The sequence below is a fragment of the Suricata suricatta genome, chromosome 7, assembly GCF_006229205.1.
Source record: "Suricata suricatta isolate VVHF042 chromosome 7, meerkat_22Aug2017_6uvM2_HiC, whole genome shotgun sequence".
NCBI lineage: Eukaryota > Metazoa > Chordata > Mammalia > Carnivora > Herpestidae > Suricata > Suricata suricatta.
The window spans coordinates 15,071,184-15,095,971 of record NC_043706.1 but is presented as its reverse complement, the minus strand read 5'-3'; the positions used below and the strand labels follow the sequence as shown (position 1 = coordinate 15,095,971).

At 47.9% G+C, this 24,788-nt stretch overlaps 1 protein-coding gene across 4 annotated transcripts in view; it reads left to right on the top strand.

Moving 5' to 3' along the window:
• SIRT5 (sirtuin 5) overlaps window positions 1-24,788 on the top strand; it is a 34,846-nt gene that overhangs the window by 1,904 nt on the left and 8,154 nt on the right. For all 4 annotated transcript variants that reach the window (XM_029945348.1, XM_029945350.1, XM_029945349.1 and 1 more), the window contains exons 2-8: window positions 2,910-3,059; window positions 5,899-6,032; window positions 13,809-14,034; window positions 17,615-17,702; window positions 19,191-19,244; window positions 20,439-20,562; window positions 22,702-22,817. In XM_029945348.1, the coding sequence (XP_029801208.1) occupies window positions 2,945-3,059; window positions 5,899-6,032; window positions 13,809-14,034; window positions 17,615-17,702; window positions 19,191-19,244; window positions 20,439-20,562; window positions 22,702-22,817 (857 nt within the window). In that variant the 5' untranslated portion in view covers window positions 2,910-2,944. The remainder of the gene's footprint in view (window positions 1-2,909; window positions 3,060-5,898; window positions 6,033-13,808; window positions 14,035-17,614; window positions 17,703-19,190; window positions 19,245-20,438; window positions 20,563-22,701; window positions 22,818-24,788) is intronic.

Sequence of the window (24,788 nt, the reverse complement as noted above, 5' to 3'; positions counted from 1 at the left end):
CCCCCCCCCCCCCCCCCCCCCCCCCCCCCCCCGCCTTCCTCGCCCCGCCCCCCAAAAACAATGTTTTCTAAGCCACAAAAGTGACAAAACATTCTCCTATCCTGGCTGATGTGAGAGCCTGAGGCTCCTTGACCCGTCATGGTTCTAGGCCCTTTTTCCGTGTTGCACCTTTTAGGTGAGATTCACTAAAATAACCACTGCGTCCCGTTCTCCGTCCGCATCCGATCCGGGACGCAGCCTCCCTCCACGAACGCTCCCTGCCCTTCCTCACACAGGCGTCAGCCCTGTGGTAAATACTTTCTAACACTGTTCCTGAGACTCCTGGAGGTCTCCCCATGGTGTGTCTGCGGACTGTCCCTGGAGATCACTCACACCGGAAACGACATATGAACACGTGTGTCGGAGATCGCTGTTCCCTTCAGGTCTCCAAACATCCTATGTCACATCCGCCTCCAATTCTTTTTACTAGTTAATTGGGAATGCTTCCATTTTTAAAAACGTGAATGCAAATAAGTACGATGGTCTAAACTTCCATTTTCTTTCCTTTCTCTTACAAAACAGTATTTGCATCTGACTTTTCCCCCCTCCTCAACGTTATATATTCTAGAGGTGTCTGTCAAGGTCAGAGAGAATGTCTTCGGGGCATCTGGCTGGGTCAGTTGGTAGAGCACACAGCATACGACTCTTGAACTTGGGTTGTGATTTCAAGCCCCATGTTGAGGTAGAGCTTACATTAAAAAAAAAAAAGTAAAAAATGATTAGAGAGAATGCCTTTTTTTTGTTTTTTAATGTGATATCTGCACTTTGGACTGATTTGTGGAATTATCTGATTTGGCACTAACAGATTTTTAAGCCTCATCTTCCAGATAATTATTTTAAATCTCTCTGAACATCCTCTGCTCAGCTGATTCTAGCCCTCACGTCTTAAATATTTTTTAAATATTTTATTTTATTTTTGAGACAGAGGCAGAACATGAGCAGGGGAGGGGCAGAGAGAGAGAGGGAGATACAGAATTTGAAGCAGGCTCCAGGCTCTGAGCTGTCAGCATAGAGCCTGATATGGGGCTTGAACGCACAAACCATGAGATCACGACCTGAGCTGAAGTTGGACGTTTAACTAACTGAGCCACCCGGGTGCCCCTTGCCCTCACTTATGAAGTCAGGGAGCTGTCTGCTTATATATACTGAATCAGCCAACAAGTCACTTGTAATCACTTGGTTTATTTGTTTTTTAATTGTAGTAAAATACGCATAACATTTAGCATCTTAACTTTTTAAGGGTACAGTTCAGTAGTGTTAAGCAGGCACATTCACATTATTCCATAACCAATCTCCAGAACTCTTTTTTATCTTACAGAACTGAAACCTATACCCATGACTTTTATTTTTAAACTATTGTATAGTTCACATACAGGAAAATTAACGCTTTTTTAGTGTAGCGTTCTATGGGTTTTGGCAGACAACAATCACATAACCGCCACCATAATCAAGTTGAAGACCAATTCCCTCACCCCCCAAAGTCCCCTCACGCCCCTTCGTATATTTACTCCTCCCTGCTCAGGTGACCACTGATGTGTTTTCTGTCCCCATATTTTTGTCCCTTCCAAAATGTCACACTGGGAGAATCATACGCACCTTCTTTTTTGTCAAGCTGCTTATTGTGAACGTGCCACTGTTTATTGAACTCGTCCGTAGTTGGACAGTTAGGTTGTTTCCAGTCTCTTGCTGTTAATCACATTGATCTAAAGAACAACCCTATAGATACATCATTTTGGATGTGGGCAAGTCTCACCGTTTAAAAAATTGCCTCACTTGAGGCGCCTGGGTGGCTCAGTCAGTTGGGTGTCTGACTTCAGCTCAGGTCATGATCTCACCGATTATGAGTTCAAGCCCCACGTTGGGCTCTGTGCTGACAGCTCAGAGCCTGGAGCTTGCTTCAGATTCTGTGTCTCCCTCTCTCCTTCTCCCCCTTCCCTACTCATCCTGTGCTTCTCTCTCCTTCAAAAATCAATAAGCATTAAAAAAATAAAAATTTCTTCACTTGGGATTGCTAAGCCAAAGGGAAAATTCACTCGTAGTCTTGTTCGGTTGTCTTCCGAAGGGATTATAAAGTTTTGGCAAGTGGGTTATTTTTTCTTTTCTGGATCCACACCTCGAATCCTGAGTCCATCTCACAGTTTGCCCTCTAGACAGAAGCCAGCCCTGCCCATTACCCTTTTGATACTGTTGATCCAAATATTATCTTTCTCTGTATCTGTTTGTCTTTTGTAAATTTCCTCAGGGATGGATAAAAATTTACTAAATGTGCTTCAAGTCACAAGTTCCTTTGACTTGATGTCATCTTGATTCTCTTTGTTGTCATAGTATATGTCTTCCCTGCCTAGCTCTGTTCTCAGGATTTACATTCTCCTAGAAACTGCATTTTGATCATAAGTTGAGAAGTTTTTTCCGTTATCTTTTCATACCTCTTTAAAAAATTTTTTTTAATTTTCGTACCTCTTAAAAGCGGAAGAACTTGTTTTTCAAATGAATTCTCATATCTTTCCCCTTCCCAGCCTCTAAGGCAGTGGATGTCAAACCTGAACGTTCATCAGAATCAAGTTGGGGATGGACGGGGGCCCTGCCTGCAAAGTTTCTCGTCCAGGGGATCCGCAGCGGAGCCCCTGACTTTGCAATTTCTAGCAAGATCTCAGGTGCTGGTGCTGCTGGTCTGGGGACCCCTCTTTGAGAACCACTGCCCCGGGGCACCTGGGAGAGCTTGAAAACACAGACTGAAAACAGTTAGTTTAGAGGATGGATCCCATCAAAATCTGTCACTAATTATTTTTGTCAAGGGCCCTCTTACTTGTATAGACACATGTAGAAATACAAGTTGAGTGTTTCTGTTTGTGTCTGTCTTTTTCCTGAAGCCCATCTCAGGAGTGAGCACTACAAAGAAAACCTGATGCAACCTTGCCAGATTGTCCGCTGCCGATTACTGTCCTGGCTGTATAGTGGGCTGAAGTCTCCAGCCTCCGCCGGAACCCGGATCTGCCCGACGATGGCTCGACCAAGTTCAAGTAGGTCTTTCTCAGCCTAGCCACGCCTTTACTTCTGGTGGAGTTTAAAGTACCTGAGCGTTCCTGCACGTTGAGGGGAATTGTCTGTAGTAGAGTGGGTGTTGGGCAAGATTTTGGAGAAAACCACACTGCCCTCCTCCCCTCAGGCAGGCCCCATCCAGGTCAGGGTCAGGGGTCAAGTGCAAGTCCATTGAAGACATTTTATTGCTTCTCCCAGACTGTTTGCATTCAAGCTTTACATTAAACAATTTTTTAACATTTAATTATTTTTGAGAGAGAGTGGGGGGGAGCAGAGAGAGAGAGAGAGAGAGAGAGAATCCTAAGTAGGCTCCCAGCTGTCAGTACAAATCCTAATGTGGGGCTCAAACCCACAAACCATAAGCAAGGGTTCTCTTCCTTCCCTTCCTTCTCTTCCCCTCCTTTTTTCCCTCCTCTTTTTTCTTCTTTTAAGATTATGCACCACATTAACAATATTATATCTTATATCCTGTTTCCCAAGAACCAAACTTGAGTTGCCCTTTTTGTTTCTAGAAATTGCTTCAAGTGAGACCTAAATAGGGGTCACTTTGACCTGGGATCTATTCATCCGCAGGATGACAGAGTTTACATTCCAGGTGAAAAAGACCGTTAGGGCTGAGGAAAGTTCTCCAGTGAACTTTGAAGTCCTGGAGGACGCGTGTGGGGTTTGGACCCAGGAGTCACCCAGAGAGAGCCCTGAGTAAAACACTCACAGGTGTTCTCCTGAAGCATCCGGTTCTTTCAGCAGATTAGATCAGACCTCGCACTCGAATCCACTCAGACTGGATTTCTTCTCTCGAATTCCTCCCGGTTGGTCAGCTTTAGTGGGCCCCATTCCTCTCACTGGTCTGTTTCCGGAAGGGATGTGAGAGTGGGCTGAAGTTGGGCACGGCCGGCCGAGGGGTGGGCCGGTTACACCCCGGGAACGGTGTGCCTGCACCGCCTTCAGTCCTTTGAGGTTTGGGCTGCCTGAAAGGTGGTCAGAGAAGCTTCTGGAATGCGGGGGGCGAGAGATTCTTGAGCTTCTACTTCTTTGCTTCTGCGATCTGTTTTCGCTCCCTGTGCATTCTTACCAGTAGCCAGAGACAAAGGGGAGGGGAGGGCAGAACGGGTCTTTCTTGAGATTCTCGTCTCCACCTCGTCGCTGTTGCCCAGGACAAACGATGGCATGACTGAGTCCTTTTTTTTTTTTTTATGTTTTTTATTTATTTTTGAGAGACAGCGTGAACAGGGGAAGGTCAGAGAGAGAGAGGGAAACACAGAATCCGAAGCAGGCTCCAGGCTCTGAGCTAGCTGTCAGCACAGAGCCCAACACGGGGCTCGAACCCACGAACCGAGAGATCATGACCTGAGCCGAAGTCAGAGGCTTAACTGACTGAGTCACTCAGGTGCCCCGACCGAGTCCTTCTTAACCAGGAATGAGGGCATTTGTTGCAGGGACAGACCCTCCCACCAGACTCTCCCTGGTGGTCCGTGTATAGTGCTTGGTGCAGCGCTGGGGGTGCAGAGAGCTTCCCCCCAAAGGACGGCTGTTGCCCTGTTGGTCAGAGATGAAGAGGAGAAGGTCTGGAAGTGCAGCTCAGGGCGGGTCCTCCATCCAGAGAGCAAGCTGCTGTCGTCTGTGACCTTGGCCACCTGCTGTCAGATTATTCTCTGTGTTCACCTGCTCTTTGTAACCCCGACTCCCTGGGGATGTCCTGTGGAAAGATCCAGCTGTTTCTGGAGTTGTCAAGAAGAAGGTTGTCCAGGTTTGGAGCAGAGCATCTGTGCCCAGGGGAGGGAGCCTCACCCTCAGTTTGTAATGATTCTGAGGGACACTGAAATGAGTATGATCCCCAAAGGGAAGGGGATTTGGGAAGGAAGGGAAGACTTTGGGGTCCAGTGGGCCTGAGGGGAACCCCTGCCCCCACTAGCCTGTTTTCAGTGTTATGAAGGAAGGTGCTCTCCCATCCATTAGCTTTTACAAACCTTCGTACGAGCCTGCTCTTGGGAAGGCAGTGCGTCAAGCAGCTAGGGACGCAGAGGGCCAGCTGTTTGCAGAGAGGGGGAGCTCACAGGTGGATGGACGGGAGGCAGTGCCGAGATTCAAAGCCAGAGCCACTGTCGTGTGCTCAAACTTTTGTTTCTTCTTCTTTTAGTTTTCCTTAAGTTCATGTATTTACTTGGAGAGAGAGAGAGAGAGAGAGCGAGTGAGAGAGTGCAAGCATGCGGGGGAGGGGCAGAGAGAGAGGGAGAGAGAGGATCTGAAGCAGAATCTGAGCAGACAGTGCAGAGCCTGATGCGGGGCTGGAACCCATGAACCCGTGAGATCATGACCTGAGCCAAAATCAAGAGTTGGGCACTCAACCGACTGAGCCACCCCGGCTCCCCGTTCCTGCTTCTTTCTTTCTTTCCTTTTTTTTTTTTTTTAATTTTTAAGGTGTATTTATTTGTGAGAGAAAGAGACAGAGTGTGAGCAGGAGATGGGCAGAGGGAGAGGGAGACACAGAATTGGAAGTGGGCTCCAGGTTCTGAGCTGTCAGCACAGAGCCCAATGCAGGGCTTGAACTCATGAGTGGTGAGATCATGACCTGAGCTGAAGTCAAATGCCTAACCGACTGAGCCCCCAAGATGGGTACCCTGTTCCTGCCTCTTTCTTACGATGCTGTATGGTCACACATCAGGCCGCATGGATAGCATCTTCATGGCATAGGAATCATTTTTATTTGCGTATCCTGAAGTATAATTTCATGCCAGGTCAAGTCAAAATATGAACGATTGATAGAGAATATAAATGTCTGAATGGTACCCTAGATTTATAAACATTTTATGCTCTCTTTAGATATGGCTGATTTTCGGAAGTTCTTCGCAAAAGCAAAGCACGTAGTCATCATTTCAGGGGCTGGCGTTAGTGCTGAGAGTGGGGTTCCGACCTTCAGAGGAGCCGGGGGCTACTGGAGAACATGGCAAGCTCAGGTGAGTGATGTTTCCGGAATGCTGAGAGGCTCTTTTTAAAATTTTTTTAATGTTTATATTTTGAGAGACATGGAGTGAGCAGGGGAGGGACAGAGAGAGAGGGAGACACAGAATCCAAAGCAGGCTCCAGGCTCTGAGTGAGCTGTCAGCATAGTGTCCGATATGGGGCTTGAACTCACAAACCATAAAGTCATGCCCTGAGCTGAAGCCAGTTGCTTAACTGACTGAGCCACCCAGGCGCCCGAGAGGCTCTTCTGAAGGAAGCCGAGACTGAGTTTGACTCAGAGCCTGATGCCTGGCCCACAGGGAAAAGCTTTGAAACTGACCATGACTCTTCTTATTTATTTTGGCCTCAACGCAAAGTCTGTATGATTATGGTCTCAGGCATAAGTAACGCAGCCACGTGTAGATTGCATTAATTCGTGTAACAATTTTGATTTCTTCTAGTCCTTAAAGTGGAATCAGAAGAGTTGTGGTTAGCATAGTTCAGTACTTTTCTGTAGATCTTAAAATTGAGTATTACAAATTTTTTAAGTTTATTTATTTTGAGAGAGAGGCAGCATGAGTAGGGGAGGGGCAGAGAGCGAGGGGGGAAAGAGAGAATCCCAAGCAGGCTCCCAACTGTCAGCATGGAGCCCGACACGGGGCTCGAACTCATGAAACTGCGAGATCATGACCTGAGCTGAAGCCAAGAGTGCGATGCCTAACTGGCTGAGCCACCCAGGTGCCCCAAGTATTATACATTTTTAAAGTTCCTGTGAACTCTTCATGTTTGAAACCAAAGTTGCACTTTTGAAGGCTTAGGACTTGACATTAGAAAACTTTATACAAAGAGGCGCCCAAGTGGCTCAGTCGGTTAAGTGTCTGACTTTAGCTCAGGTCATGATCTTGTGGTTAGTGGGTTCGAGCCCCGCGTCGGGCTCTGTGCTGACAGCTCGGAGCCTGGAGCCTGCTTACGATTCTGTGTCTCCCTCTCTCTCTGCCCCTCCCCTGCCCATGCTCTGTCTCTCTCTCTCTTTCTCTCTCTCTCTCTCAAAAGTAAAGATTAAATCTTTGTACAAAGGCCATTAGAATGGAAACTCTATGGGCATGGACTTTTTAAAAATTCACTTGTATTAAGGTATTGTACAGCGTTGACCCTCAAACAACACAGGTTTGAACTGTGCAGATCCACTTGAATTGGGTGTTTTTTCCTATACATATTGTACAATTTTTTAGAGATTTGTGACAAACTGAAGAAACTCACAGATGAACCACGAATCCTAGAAAAACCTAAAAATCTAAGACAAAGTTAGGCACGTCATGAATGTGTAAAACACATGTAGGTATGAGTCTGTGTTTATCATTTACTACCATTCAAATTTATTGTAAAGAGTTAAAATTGATCAGAACTTCGGCAGGCAAACGCAGACCATACTTGGAGCCATTCCTAGCCTAGAGAGATGTGAACACATGTGAAGGTGCCGTACTAAATCATAACTACGCACAGCTAACTGAAGTGCACACAGTAGTAATTCCGTGGCCACTGCCTACGGCCGTTGCCATGAGCTCAAGGTTTGTATCTGCTTCAAATATGGTGTGAGACAGGGTGTCTGGGGGCTCAGTGGGTTAAGTGACCAGCTCTTGATTTTGGCTCAGGTCATGATCTCACAGTTTGTGGGTCTGAGCCCCCTGTTGGGCTCAGCACTGATGGCGCAGAGCCTGCTGGGGATTCTCTCCCTCACTCTCTGCCCCTCCCCGATGTGTGCATCTGGGCGATTGTATGGTAACCCTTGAGTAACACTGTGGGACCCAGACCAAGAGCCACTAGTGATATGGGAAGTCCTCCCAAGAAACTGAGGAAGGTCATGACTTTACAAGAAAAAGCTAAATTCCTTGATATGACCTGTAGAATTTTAATATAGATGAATCTAATAAGGTCCATTGAAGAGAAAAAAGAGGAGCGCCTGAGTAGCTCAGTTGGTTAAGTGTCCGACTTCAGCTCAGGTCATGATCTCACAGTCTGTGAGTTCTAGCCCTGCATCGGGCTCTGTGCTGACAGCTCAGAGCCTGGAGCTTGCTTCGGATTCTGTGTCTCCCTCTCTCTGCACCTCTTCCATTCATGTTCTGTCTCTCTCCATCAAAAATAAATAAAGCATTAAAAATTTTTAAAAGAAAAGAAAATTTAAAAGGAAATTCATGAAGCCATTGCTATAGCTACACCAGCAGGGCAAAAACCTTGCACTTTTGGTGAAATATCTTTTCATTTCCTATTGAAAATGCAGCTTTTAGGGCGCCTGGGTGGCTCAGTCAGTTAAGCATCTGACTGTTAATTGCGTCGAGGTCATGATCTCACGGTTTGTGAGTTTGAGTCCCGCATCCAGCTCTGTGCTGGCAGTGTGAAGCCCGCTTTGGATCCTCTCTGTCTCCCTCTCTCTCTGCCCCTGACCCGCTTGTGCTCCTCGCTCTCGAAAATAAATAAATAAACATTAAAAAGAAAGAAAGTGCAGCTCGTATGCAGGTTCAGGATTGCTATACGAGAGGCATCCCTGTAGACTAATCTGATTTGAGAGAAAGGCACATCATTATATGACAACTTAGAGCTCAGAGCAAGTAAAGGACTGGAGACTTCAGTGCAGAAGATGGTTTGATAACCTCAGAAAGAGGTTTGGCTTCAAAAAATACCTAGGTCAGAGCACCTGGGGGGCTTGGTCGAGCGTCCGACCTCGGCTTAGGGCACCATCTCACGGTTCGTGTGTTCAAGCCCCGGGTCGGGCTCTGTGCTGACCGCTCGGAGCCTGGAGCCTGCTTCAGATTCTGTGTCTCCCTCTCTCTCTGTCCCTCCCCTGCTTGCTCCCTGACTCTCAAAATATAAACATTAAAACAAAATTTTATTTAAAAAATGCCAAGGTAACTAGACAAGCAGCTTCTGCCCACCGAGAGGCAGCAGACAAGCTCCCAGGTGCTGTTAAGAGAATCGTCGAGGAGAAAGGATGTCTCCCCGAACAGGTTTCTAGCACAGATGGAAGTGCCCTACTCTGGGGGGAAAAATGTTACCAAAAACATTCATTAGTAAGAAAGAGAAGTAATCGCTGGATTTTAAGGCAGGAGGGCTAGGCTAACTCTAGGGTTTTGTCCGGTTGCAGTCGGGTTTCTGATCAGACAGCCCTTATCTGTAGAATTGCTACCCCCCGAGTTCTAAAGGGGAAATATACATATTTTCCAGTCTGTATGTTGTACAAGAAGAATCCTTTTATGAATGGGTTCCCTGATCACCCAGAACCCTGTGAGTTCAACACCGAAGGCGCCAAGCTGGCCTCCTTGCCCCCAAACTCAGCGTCTCTAAGGTAGCCTGTAGCCCAGGGGGTCAGAAGGACCTTTAACGCTCACTATGCACAATGTCCTATGGAAGGGATCGTCGACACTGTAGAAAGGGACCCCAGCGGAGAGAACGCCACGGAAGACTGGAAGGATTTCACCAGTGAAGGGCCATCGTTGCTACAGAGAAAAGCTGAGAGAGCCATCCAGCCCGAAACAATAAGTCCCTGCTGGAGAAAACTCCAGCTGTTGTGTGATTTCTTGGGATTTAAAACAGAGCCAGTCAGGAAATCGTGAGAAAGATGCTGAGTCCGGCAGAAGGGGTGGGTGGGGTGAGGGGAGGGGACGGGTTTGAAGATCTGGGTCTCAGAGAAATTCAGGTGCTAACAGACACACGCCAGAGGCATGATCTTGATGGAGACGGAGCTTCCGAACCGGTGCTGGATGCTGAGGAAGAAGATGCAAGAGACACACTGACGTTAGACAGTCCGGCAAAGGTGTCCCATTATTCAAGACTGATTTTTTAAAAATATTTTTAAAACATTTATTCATTTTTGAGAGACAGCGCCAGAAGAGGAGGAGCAGAGAGAGAGGGAGACAGAGAATCCAAAGGCTCCAGACTCCGAGCTGCCAGCACAGGATCCGATGCGGGACTCAAACTCACTGACCGTGAGATCATGACCTGAGCTGAAGTCTGACACTTAACCAACTGAGCCACCAGGTGCACCTTAAAACTGCTTTTTAAAAATGTGTTTTAGGTTTATTTTATTTATTTTGAGAGAGAGAGAGAGAGAGAACACAACTTGGAAAGGGGCAGAGAGAGAGAATCCCAAGCAGGCTTGGCACCATCAGCACAGAGCCGATGCGGGGCTCGAACTCACCAACCATGAGACCATGACCTGAGCTGAGATCACAGGTTGGATGCTTTACCAGCTGAGCCACCCAGGTGCCCCTCGACTTCTTTTACATCACAGACTTGGGCGCTGTCCCTCAAGCAGGCAGTGGAGGCCGAATTGGTACAGTAGAGAACCATTTTCAGAGAAATGAAAAGGGAAAACGTTGGGCAGAGATCATGTTGTATTTCTGTAAAGTTACACCCGGTGTGCCTGCCTCTCCCGCCTCCCCTGCCCCCCCCCCCCCCCCCCCCCCCCCGCACTGATGCCTCTGCGACAGCGCGACCACCCCTCCCCTCCTCAGCCTTCTCAGTGGGAAGGCGAAGAGATGAAGACTTCATGATGATCCTCTTCCTCTTCATCATAAATACTCATCACCCCATGTCGGCGCTACACCGGTGCACTGTGCACGTGTGTGTGTCCTCGTGTGAGAATCTGACAACCGTGGGGCACAGGCCGTGGGAGGTGTCATGTGTCATCACTGTCGTCTCCCGAGAATCCACCGCATATGGCCTCGTGAAGACTTGCATGGAACTGTGTCGCTGACCCTTATGGAGACATAAAGCCAGTGACCATTATTGTGAGATTAATAAGGTATTCGTTTGCTCACTGCTTTCGAACTTTGCTCGCCAAGCATTAGAGTACACTACAGTGAACTTCTCTTTCTCATAATTGGAGAAAACTGGGGATCAGCCTGTCGTCACAGGCAAGTGGTTTTTTAAAAAAAGTAAGAGTGTTTCTAACCCTGTGTTATGCTTGGGATGGTAATGGTGTGCGCCGTAAGGATATTCTAAGCATTCAGCTGGCGTGTGGGCCACCAAGCAGTCTTATCCCTTCTGCCAGGTACCACGGAGCAGTCCTTGCTCCTGCTTCTCTGTTGGCGCGTGAATCGTTATTTAGTTATTCACTACGTGACGTATGTATTCGCTCCATGATGGATTTATTCACTACATGAATAAATAGGAATTTTTTCATATTATCTTTTATTTACTTTTTAATGTTTATTTTGAGAGAGGGACAGAAAGTGAGTGTGCATGAGTAGGCAAAGGGCAGAGAGAGAGAAAGAGGGAGAGAATCTCCAGCAGGTTCCACGCCCAGCACAGAGCCCAATGCAGGGCTCGATCTCAGGACCGTGAGATCGTGACCTGAGCTCAAATCAAGAGTCTGACTCCTTAACCGACTAAGCTGCCCTGATGCCCTTCTTTTATTTTTTGATGTCTACTGTTAGTAATGCGTATAAGGTCTACAGTGTTTCATGTCATAGGTAAGGATATTGATGTGGATACTGATGGACAGTTCACGTTGTGAACCAACAATATACTTTCAGTATCAATAAGTATATTATTGTAAATGTATTCGCTCTTCCTCATGATTTTCTTAGTAACATTTTCATTTTTCTGGCATGCGTTATTGTATGAATACATTATATAATGCATATAACATACTAAATGTGCGTTAATTACCTGTTCATGTTATCAGTACGGCTTCTAGTCAACAGTAGGCTATAAGTAGTTAAGTTTTGGGGAATCAAAAGTTACATACAAGATGTTTGACTGCAAGGGGTCAGTGCCCTTAACCCCCACATTGTTCAAGGGTTGACTGTATGTACGGTAAAATTCACCAATTTCAAGTGTAGCATTTAATGCATTTTAACAAGTGTGTCCAGTAGCGTAGCCATGACCATGATCATGATCCCTAAATATAACTTCAGGCCTCTTGCAGTCAGCCGTCAGCCTTCCTCCTGGCTCAGGAAATTTCTAGTTTTGGAATGCAGGAAGCTTTGTGTACGTGTGTGTGTGTGTGTGTGTGTGTATGTGTGTGTGTGTGTGTGTGTGTTTGTGTTTTAATGTTTATTTTTGAGGAAGAGGGAGAGGGCGAGTGGGGGAGGGGCAGAGAGATAGACAGAGACCGTGAGTTGGGGGTGAGGGTGCCAGAGACAGAGGCTCTGAAGCAGGCTCTGTGCTGACAGCATAGAGCCCAACACGGGGCTCAAACTCATGAACGTTGAGGTCATGATCTGAGCTGAAATCAGACGCTTAACCAACTGAGCCACCCAGGCGCCCTGTCTGTTTTATCCATCGCTCTGTCCCCAGCTCCCCGAACTCTGGCACGTGTGAGTGCTTAACAGACTGCTGTTGGTTGAAGGAGGTAATCATACATAGTGACTTCCGTACACAAATCCCACATTTCATAGGTAGCTTCTTGTTACGTGAAGGGCCTGTGAACCGGCCTTTCCTGCCCTGTCAAACGCTCCAGGCCACCAAATGTTCAGGACGTGGTCACCTCTCTGAGGCCCTCCTGGTGAGCCTGTGGAGGCAGAGGTGGGGACTGTTGCGTTAAAGATGGAGGAGTGGGGGGAGGGGAGCAGAGGGCCATTAGGGTCCCAGAAGGACGAGGAGCCTCAGAGAGCAGTCGCTGAGGCGGAGAGGCCGGCAGTGGGGGGCTTGGGGGGTGTGTGGGGGCGCGTTGAGAGCGGGGGAGGAGTCAGTATGCTCAAAGCACCTCAGAGTTTGTCGGGAGGCAGAGAAGTCCGTGGAGTGTGTTTGAGTCCAGGTGTGTTGTGAGGACTCAGACACAGGGTCACCGCCGCCTCAGGCCCCTGGCGCTCTCCCGGGGGGCAGGACACAGGGTGGACGTGGACGGTCCGCGGCACAGGTGCTTGTTCCTCGTTCGCTCCCCCAGTGGAGGCCGACACCACCAGTGGGTGGAAGGGTGACCCCCGTAGTGAACACAAGATACCGCTGCCGCCGCCGCAGTGAAGGTCCGGGGTCGCTCAGTCCTGGCCGGGGGCCCTTTTGCCCTTTCCGCATTGGCTTTCTGCCCCAGACAACGACTCCGCTTCTCTCTTTCCCGGTAGATGAGATTTTGTCGCTCCTAGAAGAGGAATCATACTTTAAAAAATATATTTTTATACATTCTGATAATACATATACTGTTTTTTTTAGTTATTTATTCTGAGGGCGGGGGGAAGGGAAGAGAGAGGAGAGAATCCCAAGCAGGCCCCACTCTGTCAGCCCAGAGCCCGACGCAGGGCTCGAACTCCTGAACCTGAGATCGTGAGATCAGGACTTGAGCCAAAACCAAGAGTCGGAGGCTTAACTAGCTGAGCCCCCAGGGGCCCCTGCGCATCCTGTTCTTTTTATGTGTAGTCGCGTTCCTGTATGGACCTATTCTTCTAAGAAAGTGAGTTTCTCCCCTATGGCCGTGATACCTCAAGCAGGCATTTTGTATTTCACTTTTTTTTTCCATGGATAAACGAAACAGCCCTCATGCATGTTGGGGCTCCATGAAACGCAGATTCAACCTGAATTACCTTCCTGTATGTTATTCCCTTCCTCCGTGTTTATCGCTTACTTGAGGGGTTAGTGGGGTAGTTGCATTATCCCTGCCTGGTAAGTGGGGAAAGGGAAACCGATGTCCCCAGGGTCCCCTCTAAGTCCCAGGCCCCCCGTCCCGCGTCGGCCCCACCGCGCGGGCCTAAGGCGGCCGTGCCCACTCGCTCTCCCCCAGGAGCCGCCCGCCCCCGTGTTCCAGCGTATTCGTGCGTCCTTCCCTCTCTGACTCCTGCCTCCTGTGTCGCCCCCAGGACCTGGCCACCCCCCAGGCGTTTGCCCGAAACCCGTCCCTGGTGTGGGAGTTCTACCACTACCGGCGGGAGGTGATGCTGAGCAAGGAGCCCAACGCCGGGCACCTCGCCATCGCCGAGTGTGAGGCCCGGCTGCGCGGGCAGGGCCGGCGGCTCACCGTCATCACTCAGAACATCGACGAGCTGCACCGTAGGGCGGGCACCAAGAACCTTCTGGAAATCCACGGTGAGGCGCCCTCGCGTGGGGAGGGGAGCCAGCCTTCAAAACACACGTCCTGCCGTTTCCCACCCAGACCCACCAGATCACGCACGGTCTGCATTCTGACGGGGACACGGCAGAGGCGCAAGGGCCCCGTGGGGCTGCGGGGGTCGGGAAGTTTGGGCCATCGAACAGTGTGGCTTTACTGTAGCTGCCCCAGAAGGCTTTGGCATTCCTGGGGGTGGCCGCTTCCTTTCCCTCCTTCCCCAGCTCGCTCTCTCCCCACAGATCAGGGACGATCACTACAGCAAGCTCACCACGTTTGTGACGCCGTGCACTTTGTCTTGCATCCCGCTGGCTTCCCTCCGCCCTCGATGACTCCTTCCTTTGCCCTCACGTCCTCTTTAATCCTCTCCCTTCTTTGAGCTCACCCAAAATCTCATCAACTCATACAGTCTCATACTCATTCATACTGGAGCCTAAATGGGCATGCAAGATTTTCTTCCCAAGGGCATCTGCGTTTAAGAGGCTACCAAACTTCCATCCCAAGGAATGCATTGCTAATTGTGGAATTTGCAGAAGTGGTGATGGGAGCCGGGGAGGGGGCTGGTTTTCATGGCCATGCAGTGGAGTTGCCCATTTTTGCCGGGGATCGTGGAACTTGAGCGCGGTTCACTTGGGTCCCATCTCTCTTTAATGTCCTCGCCGTAGTCAGCCGCCTCCTGACCCAGTGTCTTGTTGGCACCTTGTCCTGCCGGGTCTGGGCCTCTGTCCCTGTGGCCCCTTTCATTTCTTTACACTGTCAGAATGCAGGCGGTGTCACTCGCCGTGGATAAGTGTGGAAAATGGGCGTGCTAACCCCTACCTTAGTGGTTTGAAGGATTAAATAAGGTAATATGTGCATATTAGTTGGGATTTGGGGGGTTTCGAGTGATAAGAACTCTCTTCTGATTTAGATAAAAACAAAAGCCCCTCCTTTCATCAAACCAAAGAGGCCACCAAGTTTTAACATGTGTCATGTGCTCAGTGTGACCCTCCTGGAGGAAGTCGTCTGCCTGAGCCATGACATCTTATTTCTCTGAGCATTGTTACTTTGCACTCACCGAAATGAGTTGCTAAAACTCAGGGAGACACAGAGTTTTAGAAACCGGATCACGCTTGCGCATATAAAGAACAAAATATGACTGCTGTAGAGTGGTTGAGATGCTTCTCATCATCCTGTTCTTTTGAATCACTTCCTAACGACTCCGAGGCGTCAGTGTTTTCCAGGCATGTTTTCCAGGCTTTTCCTAAAAGGCTGCTCCCCTCTCGCATCCGGGCTCCCTTCTGAGCTTTTGACGCGCATCCCGGAAGTCCGATACGGGGCCTTCCTGGGCCGACACCAACAGGGGTCAGTGGGAATGTTCCAGACGACAGCCAGAACTCGTTATCCTTCCTCAAGTGACCCTTCAGTGGTTTGTGTGCTGAAATATGCAGGCGATGGGGCGCCTGGGGGGCTCAGTCGGTTGAGCGTCTGACTTCGGCTGCTCAGGTCATGATCTCACGGTTCCTGGGTTCAAGCCCTGCATCAGGCTCTGCGCTGACAGATCAGAGCCTGGAGCCTGCTTCAGATTCTGTGTCTCCCTCTCTCTCTCTCTGCCCCTCCCCTGCTCACTCTCTGTCTCTCCTCTCAAAGTAAAATAAAGACCAAAAATACTTTGAAATATGCAGCCAGCCAGCCACCAGGAGTAATGGCATCGTTCTCCTGTGGCAGACGGGCAAGCACAGGCTCTGAGGGTCGCCTCACGTCCGTCCTCCGTCAGGGTGACAGTTGTAGGACACGTGCGATTTCAGGACTCCTACCGCGGGGACAGTGGTCTTACCGAAACCACGGAGTAGGGGTGTTGTCTCAGAGAGCCCGGGAGCCCTGGGCCGGAGCTGGTGCTGTGAGCGGGCTCTTCCCCTCCCTCCCCCGGCTTGGCTGCCTCTTGGAGTGAAACCTCCCTTCTCCCCATGCGAGCGTGCGTGCGTGCGGTCTGCCTCGCGCACCAGCCCAGCGAAGGGAGCGGCTGGCACTCCGGGCACCTTGCTTGGCTCACATACTTCCCTTTTCTTTTAAATTTTTATTTATTTATTTTTTAATTTACACCGAAGCTAGTTAGCACATAGTAGAACAATGATTTCAGGAGTAGATCCTGATTGCCCCTCACCCACTTAGCCCATCCCCCTCCCACAGCCCCTCCAGTAACCCCCTGTTTGTTCTCTGTATTTTAGAGTCTCCTATGTTTTGTCCCCCTCCATGTTTTTATATTATTTTTGCTTCCCTTCCCTTATGCTCATCTGCTTTGTATCTTAAAGTCCTCAAATGAGTGAAGTCATTTGATATTTGTCTTTCTCTAACTAATTTCACTTAGCATAATACCCTCTAGTTCCATCCACGTAGTTGCAAATGGCAAGATTTCATTCTTGTTGATTGCTGAGCAATCCTCCATTGTATACATATACTGCATCTTCTTTATCCTTTCATCCATTGATGCACATTTGGGCTCTTTCCATACTTTGGCTATTGTTGATAGCACTGCTATAAACATTGGGGTGCATGTGTCCCTTTGAAACAGCACACCTGTATCTCTTGGATAAATACCTAGTAGTGTGATGGCTGGGTCGTAGGATAGTTCTATTTTTACCTTTTTGGGGAACCTCCGCACTGTCTTCCAGAGTGGCTGTGCCAGTGTGCATTCCCCCCAGCAGTGCCAAAGAGATCCTCTTTCTCCGCATCCTCTCCATCTCTTGTTGCCTGGGCTGTTCATGTTAGCCATTCTGACAAGGGTGAGGTGGTATCTCATTGTGGTTTTGATTTGTATCTCCCTGATGATGAGTGCCGTTGAGCATCGCATGTACCTCCCTTTGACAGAAAGCCACTGCCAGAGGATTTCAGTCCTGTGATTGGACCAGTGGGGGAGTGAGCCCAGGCTTATATTTTGGGATGTTCCTCAGGGAACAGAGGAGAGATGGACCCCCCCAGGAAGGGGTACCGGACAGAACAGAGCAATGGACGTCCACTCCGGCACATGGTGGGCTCAGAGCAGCACCGGGCATGTGGTGAATGTGTAGTGGTTCATGGTCGCTGGCATTGGTTTAGCTCAATAAATGGTTGCTAGTTTTAACAACTATTTGCTTCATTTATTAGTTGCTTATTTATATATTGAGCTGCTTTTGTAGAAAGATTCAAAATTTGTGGAGTCGACATTAGGATTTTGTCAATACATCCAAAGTATTGAGCCTTCGTCAATCATATAGCTAGTACACCATGCCCTCAGGTTCACATTGGCTTCAGGTACCCTGCTGACCACTTCAAGGTCACCTGAACGTCAGGGTCGTTGAAGAGCTCCTTCATCATGTAGTAGGTCATTTTATCTGTCTCTCTCATTTCCAGATGACAAAATCCAGGAGGCAGATGCCTGTGGCTCGGTAGAACCCTGTGCCTGTGGGTTCCCCTGACACCGAGGGCAGGCCTGTTTATGAAAATGAGCGAATAAAAACTCAGTTCTGTTGTACCCTTTTAGACGTGGAGACAATTCCTCCTAATTCTGCTAAATCCTGGTCTTGTTTAACTTGTGTTTTTCAGGTAGCTTATTTAAAACTCGATGTACCTCTTGCGGAGCTGTGGCTGAGAATTACAAGAGCCCCATTTGTCCAGCTCTGTCGGGAAAAGGGTAATGGCATGTTCTACAGAATGAGCGTACTTTGTTTTCTCTTTTAAGTTGACCATGAATGCAAGGAAGTGGAACGTCAGCCTAAGATTCCTGTGGATATTTGTGAGAAATGAGATGCGATTACGGAACAGCTGTAGGATAAAAAAGAACTATTTTGCTCAAAAATTACAATGCTAAGTGAAAACCACAGGATTTAGTAACTATTATCTAATACGATCCAAACTCTATTTAAACACACACGCATGCGCACACACACACACCCCTTGTTGGCATACCTGTATATAGCTAAAAGACCAGAAGAAAATACATCAAAATATTAAAAGCGATTATGAAGAGTGGTGGGGTTATGGGTAATTTTGATTAGTTCTTTATATCTTTCTGGAATTTTCTAACATTTCTGTGATGAGCATATACTGTTATAAGTAGGGGAAAAATAAGAGTTGACTCAAAATATTGAGAAAACTTTTATCTGGCCATTTAAAAAAAGTTTTTAATGTTTATTTACTTTTGGGAGAAAGAGAGGGAGAGACAGCGGTGTGAGCAGGGAGAGAGGAAGAGGACAGAGAGAGGAAGACAGAATCTGAAGCAGACTCTAGTCTCCAAGCTGTCAGCACAGAGCCTGATGCGTGGCTGGAACCCACAGACTGTGAGATCATGACCTGAACTGAAGTCAGGCGCCTAACCAACTGAGCCACCCAGGTGTCCCTAAAAAAATTTTTTTTAATGTTTATTTTTTTTTAGAGAGCGAGAGAAAGACAGCATGAGGGGGGAGGGGCAGAGAGAGAGGGAGACACAGAATCTGAATTGGGCTCCAGGCTCTGAGCTGTCAGTATAGAGCCTGACGTGGGGCTCCAACTCACAAGCTGTGAGATCATGACCTGAGCTGCGCCGTACCTGGCCATTTTAAATCGTAAATTACACAGGTAGTATATTAATCCAGCATCATTGTATCATTGTAGAAGATGAAATTACGATGTGTACAGTCCATATCATGAAACTCCCCCTTAGCATCCTGGCGACTCCGCCCCCTCCCCGCACGCAGATTCCCTCTTGTGAGGTAACAGCTCTGGTCCTTAACTGGGGCCTGTCCTTCCAGTACCCGTTTAAGTCAGCGTGCGGTATCTCTGAGTTTTGAACCGGATACTGCCAGGCAAATATGCAGACCTACTGGGTTACATTCTCTCTCTGTTCTTCGACTGTCCCCATGTCATTGCTTCTTTTCTTTTCTTTTTTTTTTAAACATTTATTTATTTTTGAGAGAGGGGGAGAGAGAGAAAAAGAGAGACAGAGTGTGAGCGGCGAAGGGGCAGAGAGGCAGACACAGAATCTGAAGCAGCTCCAGGCTCTGAGCTGTCAGCATAGATATGCCTGATGTGGGACTCGAACCCATGAACTGTGAGATCATGACCTGAGCTGAAGTTGGATGCTTAACCAACTGAGCCACGCAGGCGCCCCTCATTGCTTCTTTTCTAACCTCGTTTACTCCAGGGCTCCCGAACCTGAAGCTCAGGATGCCAGGATCCCAGTGGAGAAGCTTCCCCGGTGGGTAAAGTCCTTGATCCATGTTTGGTTTTACAGATTACAAAAAAAAAAAAAAGAATCACAAGTTCATTTGCTGAGATGCCTCTTAAATACACAAATGCAGACACTAGCCCTGACCCGTGAGGCCAGGGGCCAGAGGTTGAGGGTGAACCCCACCGGGGCAAGGAGAGCCATCTCCTTCCGTCCCGTCCTGTGTTGCAGGGCGGTGGGATGGTTTGGGGTCTGGAGGGTGTCCGGAGCTGGCACACTTGCGTCTTGTGAAGCTGTTAGCTGCTTTTGTCTTCATCGTCCCCATCTGCCTCCCAGGGTGAAGGAGGCAGTAAACGGTCTTGCAAAGGTGAAATTTTAGGGTCAAACAGGATTTTTGTAGATTAAAAAAAAAAACCCTAGAGAAAGATTTTTGTGGCAGATTTTCAAAAGCAGACATTGCAAGAGCATTTCCAGAAATGTTTCATAGAGCACTCGATCCATGTGACATCGATGGACGTCACTTCAACAGTGATGTCATGTGTTCAAGTAAATATGGAAACATAGATTGAACACATTTAAAGTACATTTGCTTTACTGCAGGACTTCTCAGAGCATTTAATACACTAAAGTACACTGTTCTTTAAGGAATCGTTATAGCATGTTAATATTTCACTAGTTTATTTGACCACAGAACTCTATTATTATTAACTCTATTATTATTCTTAAATTTTTTTTATTTAAGTGTTTTATTTATTTGAGAGAGAGAGAGAGAGAAGGAGAATGAGTGGAGGAGGACCAGAGAGAGGGAGAAAGAGATTCCCACGCAGGCTCTGCACTCTTAGTGTGGAGCCCGACTCGGGGCTCGATTCCATGACGGAAATCATGACCTGAGCCGAAATCGAGACTTGGGTGCTCAACCGACTGAGCCACCCAGGCCTCCCACTCCTTTTAGATCCAGTCTAGAAAGAGAATATTAGGGTTGGCTGAGACCCATCTGTCAACACATCAGCCCGGTGCGTCTGGACAGAATAAAATCTTTCTAAGGGCCGGGATGTTTGGAATAAGCTCACATGGTCCGGAAGGGGAGGGGTGAGGATAAGAAGGAAGAGGGCGGCCTGTCTGGACGGGCTGCACTGGGGTAGCCCCTAGCCTTCCTCTGGTCCAGCGGGGCAGGTGTTCTGGCGGGGCAGGGGCGGGGTTGACTGGAGGTTAATGTCCCTCCAGGTGTGAAGAGACGGGGTGCCAGGGCCTGCTGCGACCCCATGTGGTGTGGTTTGGAGAAAACCTGGATCCTGCTGTTCTGGAGGAGGTTGACCGAGAGCTGACCCTCTGTGACCTATGTCTAGTGGTAAGTCACGCCCGCCCCTGGTCCCCGAGATGTTCTGGGAGCACCCGTGGGGGTGGAGTCGGTGGTGTTTTTCATGTTCCCTTCCTTCCCTCTCCCTTCCCTCCCTCCCTTCCTTCCCTCTCCCTTCCCTCCCTCCCTTCCTTCCCTCTCCCTTCCCTCCCTCCCTTCCTTCCCTCTCCCTTCCCTCCCTCCCTCCCTCCCTTCCTTCCTTCCTCCTTTTAATGTGTGTGTTGAGAGGTTTTGTATCCTACAGAAGAATTAAGCAACAGTGAATACGGGGGCACCCGGGGGGCTCAGACGGTTAAGCATTCAACTCAGGTCATGATCTCATAGCTCGTGAGTTCGAGCCCCACATTGGAGTCTGTGCTGACAGCTTGGAGCCTGGAGGCTGCTTCGGATTCTGTGTGTGTGTCTCTTTCTCTGCCCCTCCGCTGCTCATGTTCTCTGTTTCTCCTTCAAAAAATAAACATTAAAAAAAAAGACACAATACGAATTGGTCTTAAATGTGAAGCTATGTAAGACCATGTCTTGGCCTTTGCAAAGATCCTCCCTCCCGCCAAAAATAATGAGAAAAGCTTATTATTGGTCCTGATTTTCAAAGTAATACGTGCTCATTTTTACATTTAGAAAAAATACAAAAAGTATAACATCACAAAGAGGAAATTTAGAAATCACCAATAATGCCACCATCCAGAAAGAGCCACTGTTCGCCTTTTAGTGTACTTTTTTTCCTAGATCAGAGGTGAGAAATTGGCCGGTGGGCCAGATTTAGGCTGCCACTTGTTTTTGTAAATAAAGTTTTATTGGAACACAGCCATGCCCACTCTTCTATGTAGTGTCTATGGCTGCTTTTGCACTCCAATGGCAGAGTTGACTATTTGTGATGGAGACTATATGGCTTCTAAATCCTAAAAAAATTACTATCTGGCCCTTTACAGAAAAACAGTTGCCCACTCGTGGTCTAGACCTTTTTTTAGGCAGATGTATACATATGGTTAAAAAATCAAAAGTGGGTTCATACTGTATGTTCTGTTTTGAAACAACTCTGTTCATGTAGCGATTCAGCAGTTCCGTGTTAGGACATCCAAAAATGTAAAATCTTTTCACCAGCGGCATGATGTTCTATTGCATGGATATACAATGATGTATTTAGCCAGTCCTCTATTGTTGAACATTTAGGCCATTTCACATTTTGTTATTTTAAATGATACTGAAGTGAATATTCTTTTTGTTTTGTTAATTTTTTAATGCTTATTTATTTTTGAGAGACAGAACATGAGTAGGTGAGGGACAGAGAGAGAGAGAGAGAGAGAGAGAGAGAGAGAGACAGAATCCAAAGCAAACTCCAGGCTCTGAACGGTCAGCCCAGAGCCCGACATGGGGCTTAAACTCACAGACTGTGAGATCATGACCTGAGTCGAAGTCCGATGCTGAACCGACTGAGCCACCCAGGTGCCAGTAGTGAATATTCTTAGATGTAACTCCATGCATGCTCTTCAAATCAATTCCTTAGGACATATTTCCTAGAAGTGGAATTAATTGGACAGAGGGTCTGCATATTTCAGAATTTCCTTAACACATTTTTAAAAGCAGAAGCACGGTCTCATGGGTGTACGTTCATCCAAGCCCATATTTAGCACGTGCATCCCAGTGTTCCAGTGCCCGTGTTCATCACCAGTGCTTAAAGCTGGTTTGTACATGTTGTGGTCTTTCCATTCTTGCAAAGCGCATTTACAAATCTGTGTCTACAGGGAAAAACATGAAAGGATATGTATCAAAATGTGAACGGTGGTTGTCAGGATTATGAATGACATGAATATATTTTTTCTTTGAGTTTTCTAATGTAAAAAAAAAGCACACGGATTATTGGTGTTACTTTGCAGCGCAGAGACAGAACCGGGCCATTGACCTGCCATCTCTCCATTTGTGCTCCTTTCCCCTCGCACATTCTTCTAGTATCAGCCGACTGGATGCCTCTGAACTCCCCGTTTGTCCCTTGGAAGCTCCCCGTCGGTTCCATCCAGCTTTCCTCACCTCTTGCAACCCCAAACCAGCCTGAGTTTATGTAAGGGTTTCTGGAAGATGTTTCCCCTCCCTGTAGTGTGGTCATTTGTCCATTTCCGTTCGTTTGCTTTGTAGGTGGGAACTTCCTCTGTGGTTTATCCGGCCGCCATGTTTGCCCCCCAGGTGTCCGCCCGCGGAGTGCCGGTGGCCGAATTCAACATGGAAACCACCCCAGCCACCAACAGATTCAGGTACAGGGACAAGGAGGGAGACAGACGGTACTGAGCACGTTTAGACATGTCGTCTAAGCAGATCTTACCTACTGTTTTATTTTTTTAAAAAAAGAGAGAGACATACACACACACACAGAGTCTATGTTTTCTGTGTTGGTCTGTAGTTGTTTTAATGGAAAAACAAAATTTCCTGCACTGTCGACCAAGGTAGCTATGTCTTTTTACAGGGAATTTGCCTTAGCGCTTTTGGGGTTCACATTTTGAAAGTTCTCTGAGTCCCTAGGCTTTGCTTTCATTTGTGTGTTTAAGTGAGATTTAGTAGCAGCGTTTCGGTGTAGGAGAGTCGAATACCCAGCACAGCTCGGGAGAAGCCCAGACACCTCCATCGCTCTGCTCTCGCCGTGCGGCGTCCTGGGGAGCTCCTCGTGGGTCCAATTGCCAAATGTTTGCCAAATTGTCAAATATCCTCAGTGTGAGTGTTTGGGGCCGTGTCATGACACGGATCTTTTCTCCCGTACTTGTGTGGGAAGTGGAGGCCATCAGAGTGTGTGTTTTGGGGGCGCTGCTTTATCCTCACCTTCCTTTTGCTTTCTGTTTTCACCCTGGCTGTTGTGTCTTCCTTTAGTTTATATATTTTTATCAGTCTGCTTAATTCCTTTCTAGAATAAAGTAGACCATGAATAACTCTTCAAGAAACATGAATAAATAAAATGGAAGACTTCACTGAAACTTTTAAAAAACTTTTTTAATGTTTATTTATTTTTTTTTTAAGTTTTCTTTACATATATTTTTTTGGTAGGATTTTTTTTATAACAGTTTATCGTCAAATTGGTTTCCATATAACACCCAGTACTTCTCCCCACAAGTGCCCCCCACCATGACCATCACCCCCTTCCTAAAAAGAGAGAGACAGAGCATAAGCAGGGGAGAGGCAGAGAGAGAGGGAGTCATGGAATCCAGAGCAGGCTCCAGGCTCCCAGCTGTCCGCACAGCGCCCGATGCGGGGCTCGAACTCACAGACTGTGAGATCGTGACGTGAGCCAGAGTCGGACACTCAACCGCCCATGCGCCCCCAGGTGCCCCTCCTCCATGCCTTTAATCAGCTACAGTTCATGTCCTGCTGTAAGCCGTAGGAACTGGGAAGGTGTCCCTTTAAAAAAATTGCCTTCAATTATAAAACTGATTCTTTGAAAACTCCCCAGGAAAAGAAACACGGAATATGAGAATTTGTGGAAGGACATTCCCGTTCATGGACCCGACGAGTTAATAGTGTTAACAGGGCAGTGCTCTCCACCTTGCTTTACCGACACCGCTAGTCTCTCTCAAAATCGCAGCAGGCTTCTTTGCTAAGATGGGCAAGGTGATCCTAAAAATCTTACGGGAATGCAAGGGAGCCAGAACAGCCAGAACAAAAAGAATTGAAAAACTCATGCTTCGCGGTTTCATAAGTTTCCATGGAGTTACACTTACGCAGACCACGAGGTGCCGGCACGAAGGCGGACACAGAAGTTCGCAGAGCAGAATTGAGAGTCCAGAAAGACACCCTCAGTGGATGGCCGGCCGATTTTTGGAAAGGGTATGAAGGCAATTCAGGGAAAGAACAGTCTTTTTAACAAATTGTGCTGGAGCAGCTGGACCACTCCCTGTGAGCGGAGGGCCTGGGGCTCTCTCCCCACCCTCCTGCGACAATCAGCCCGAATGGACCATAGGCCCACACAGAAGAGCTAGAAGTATAAAATACTGAAAGTATGGGAGTAAGTCTTTTTGACCTTGAGTTAGTCAAAGCCTCCTTGACATGACATCAAAAGCACAAGTAACACAAGAAAAATGGATAAATCGGGGGGCATCTGGGTGGCTCAGTTGGTTAAACATCCAACTCTTGGTTTTGGCTCAGGTCATGATCTCATGGTTCGTGAGTTTGAGCCCCATATTGGGGTCTGTGCTGACAGCGTGGAGCTTCCTTGGGATTGTCTGTCTGTCTGTCTCTCT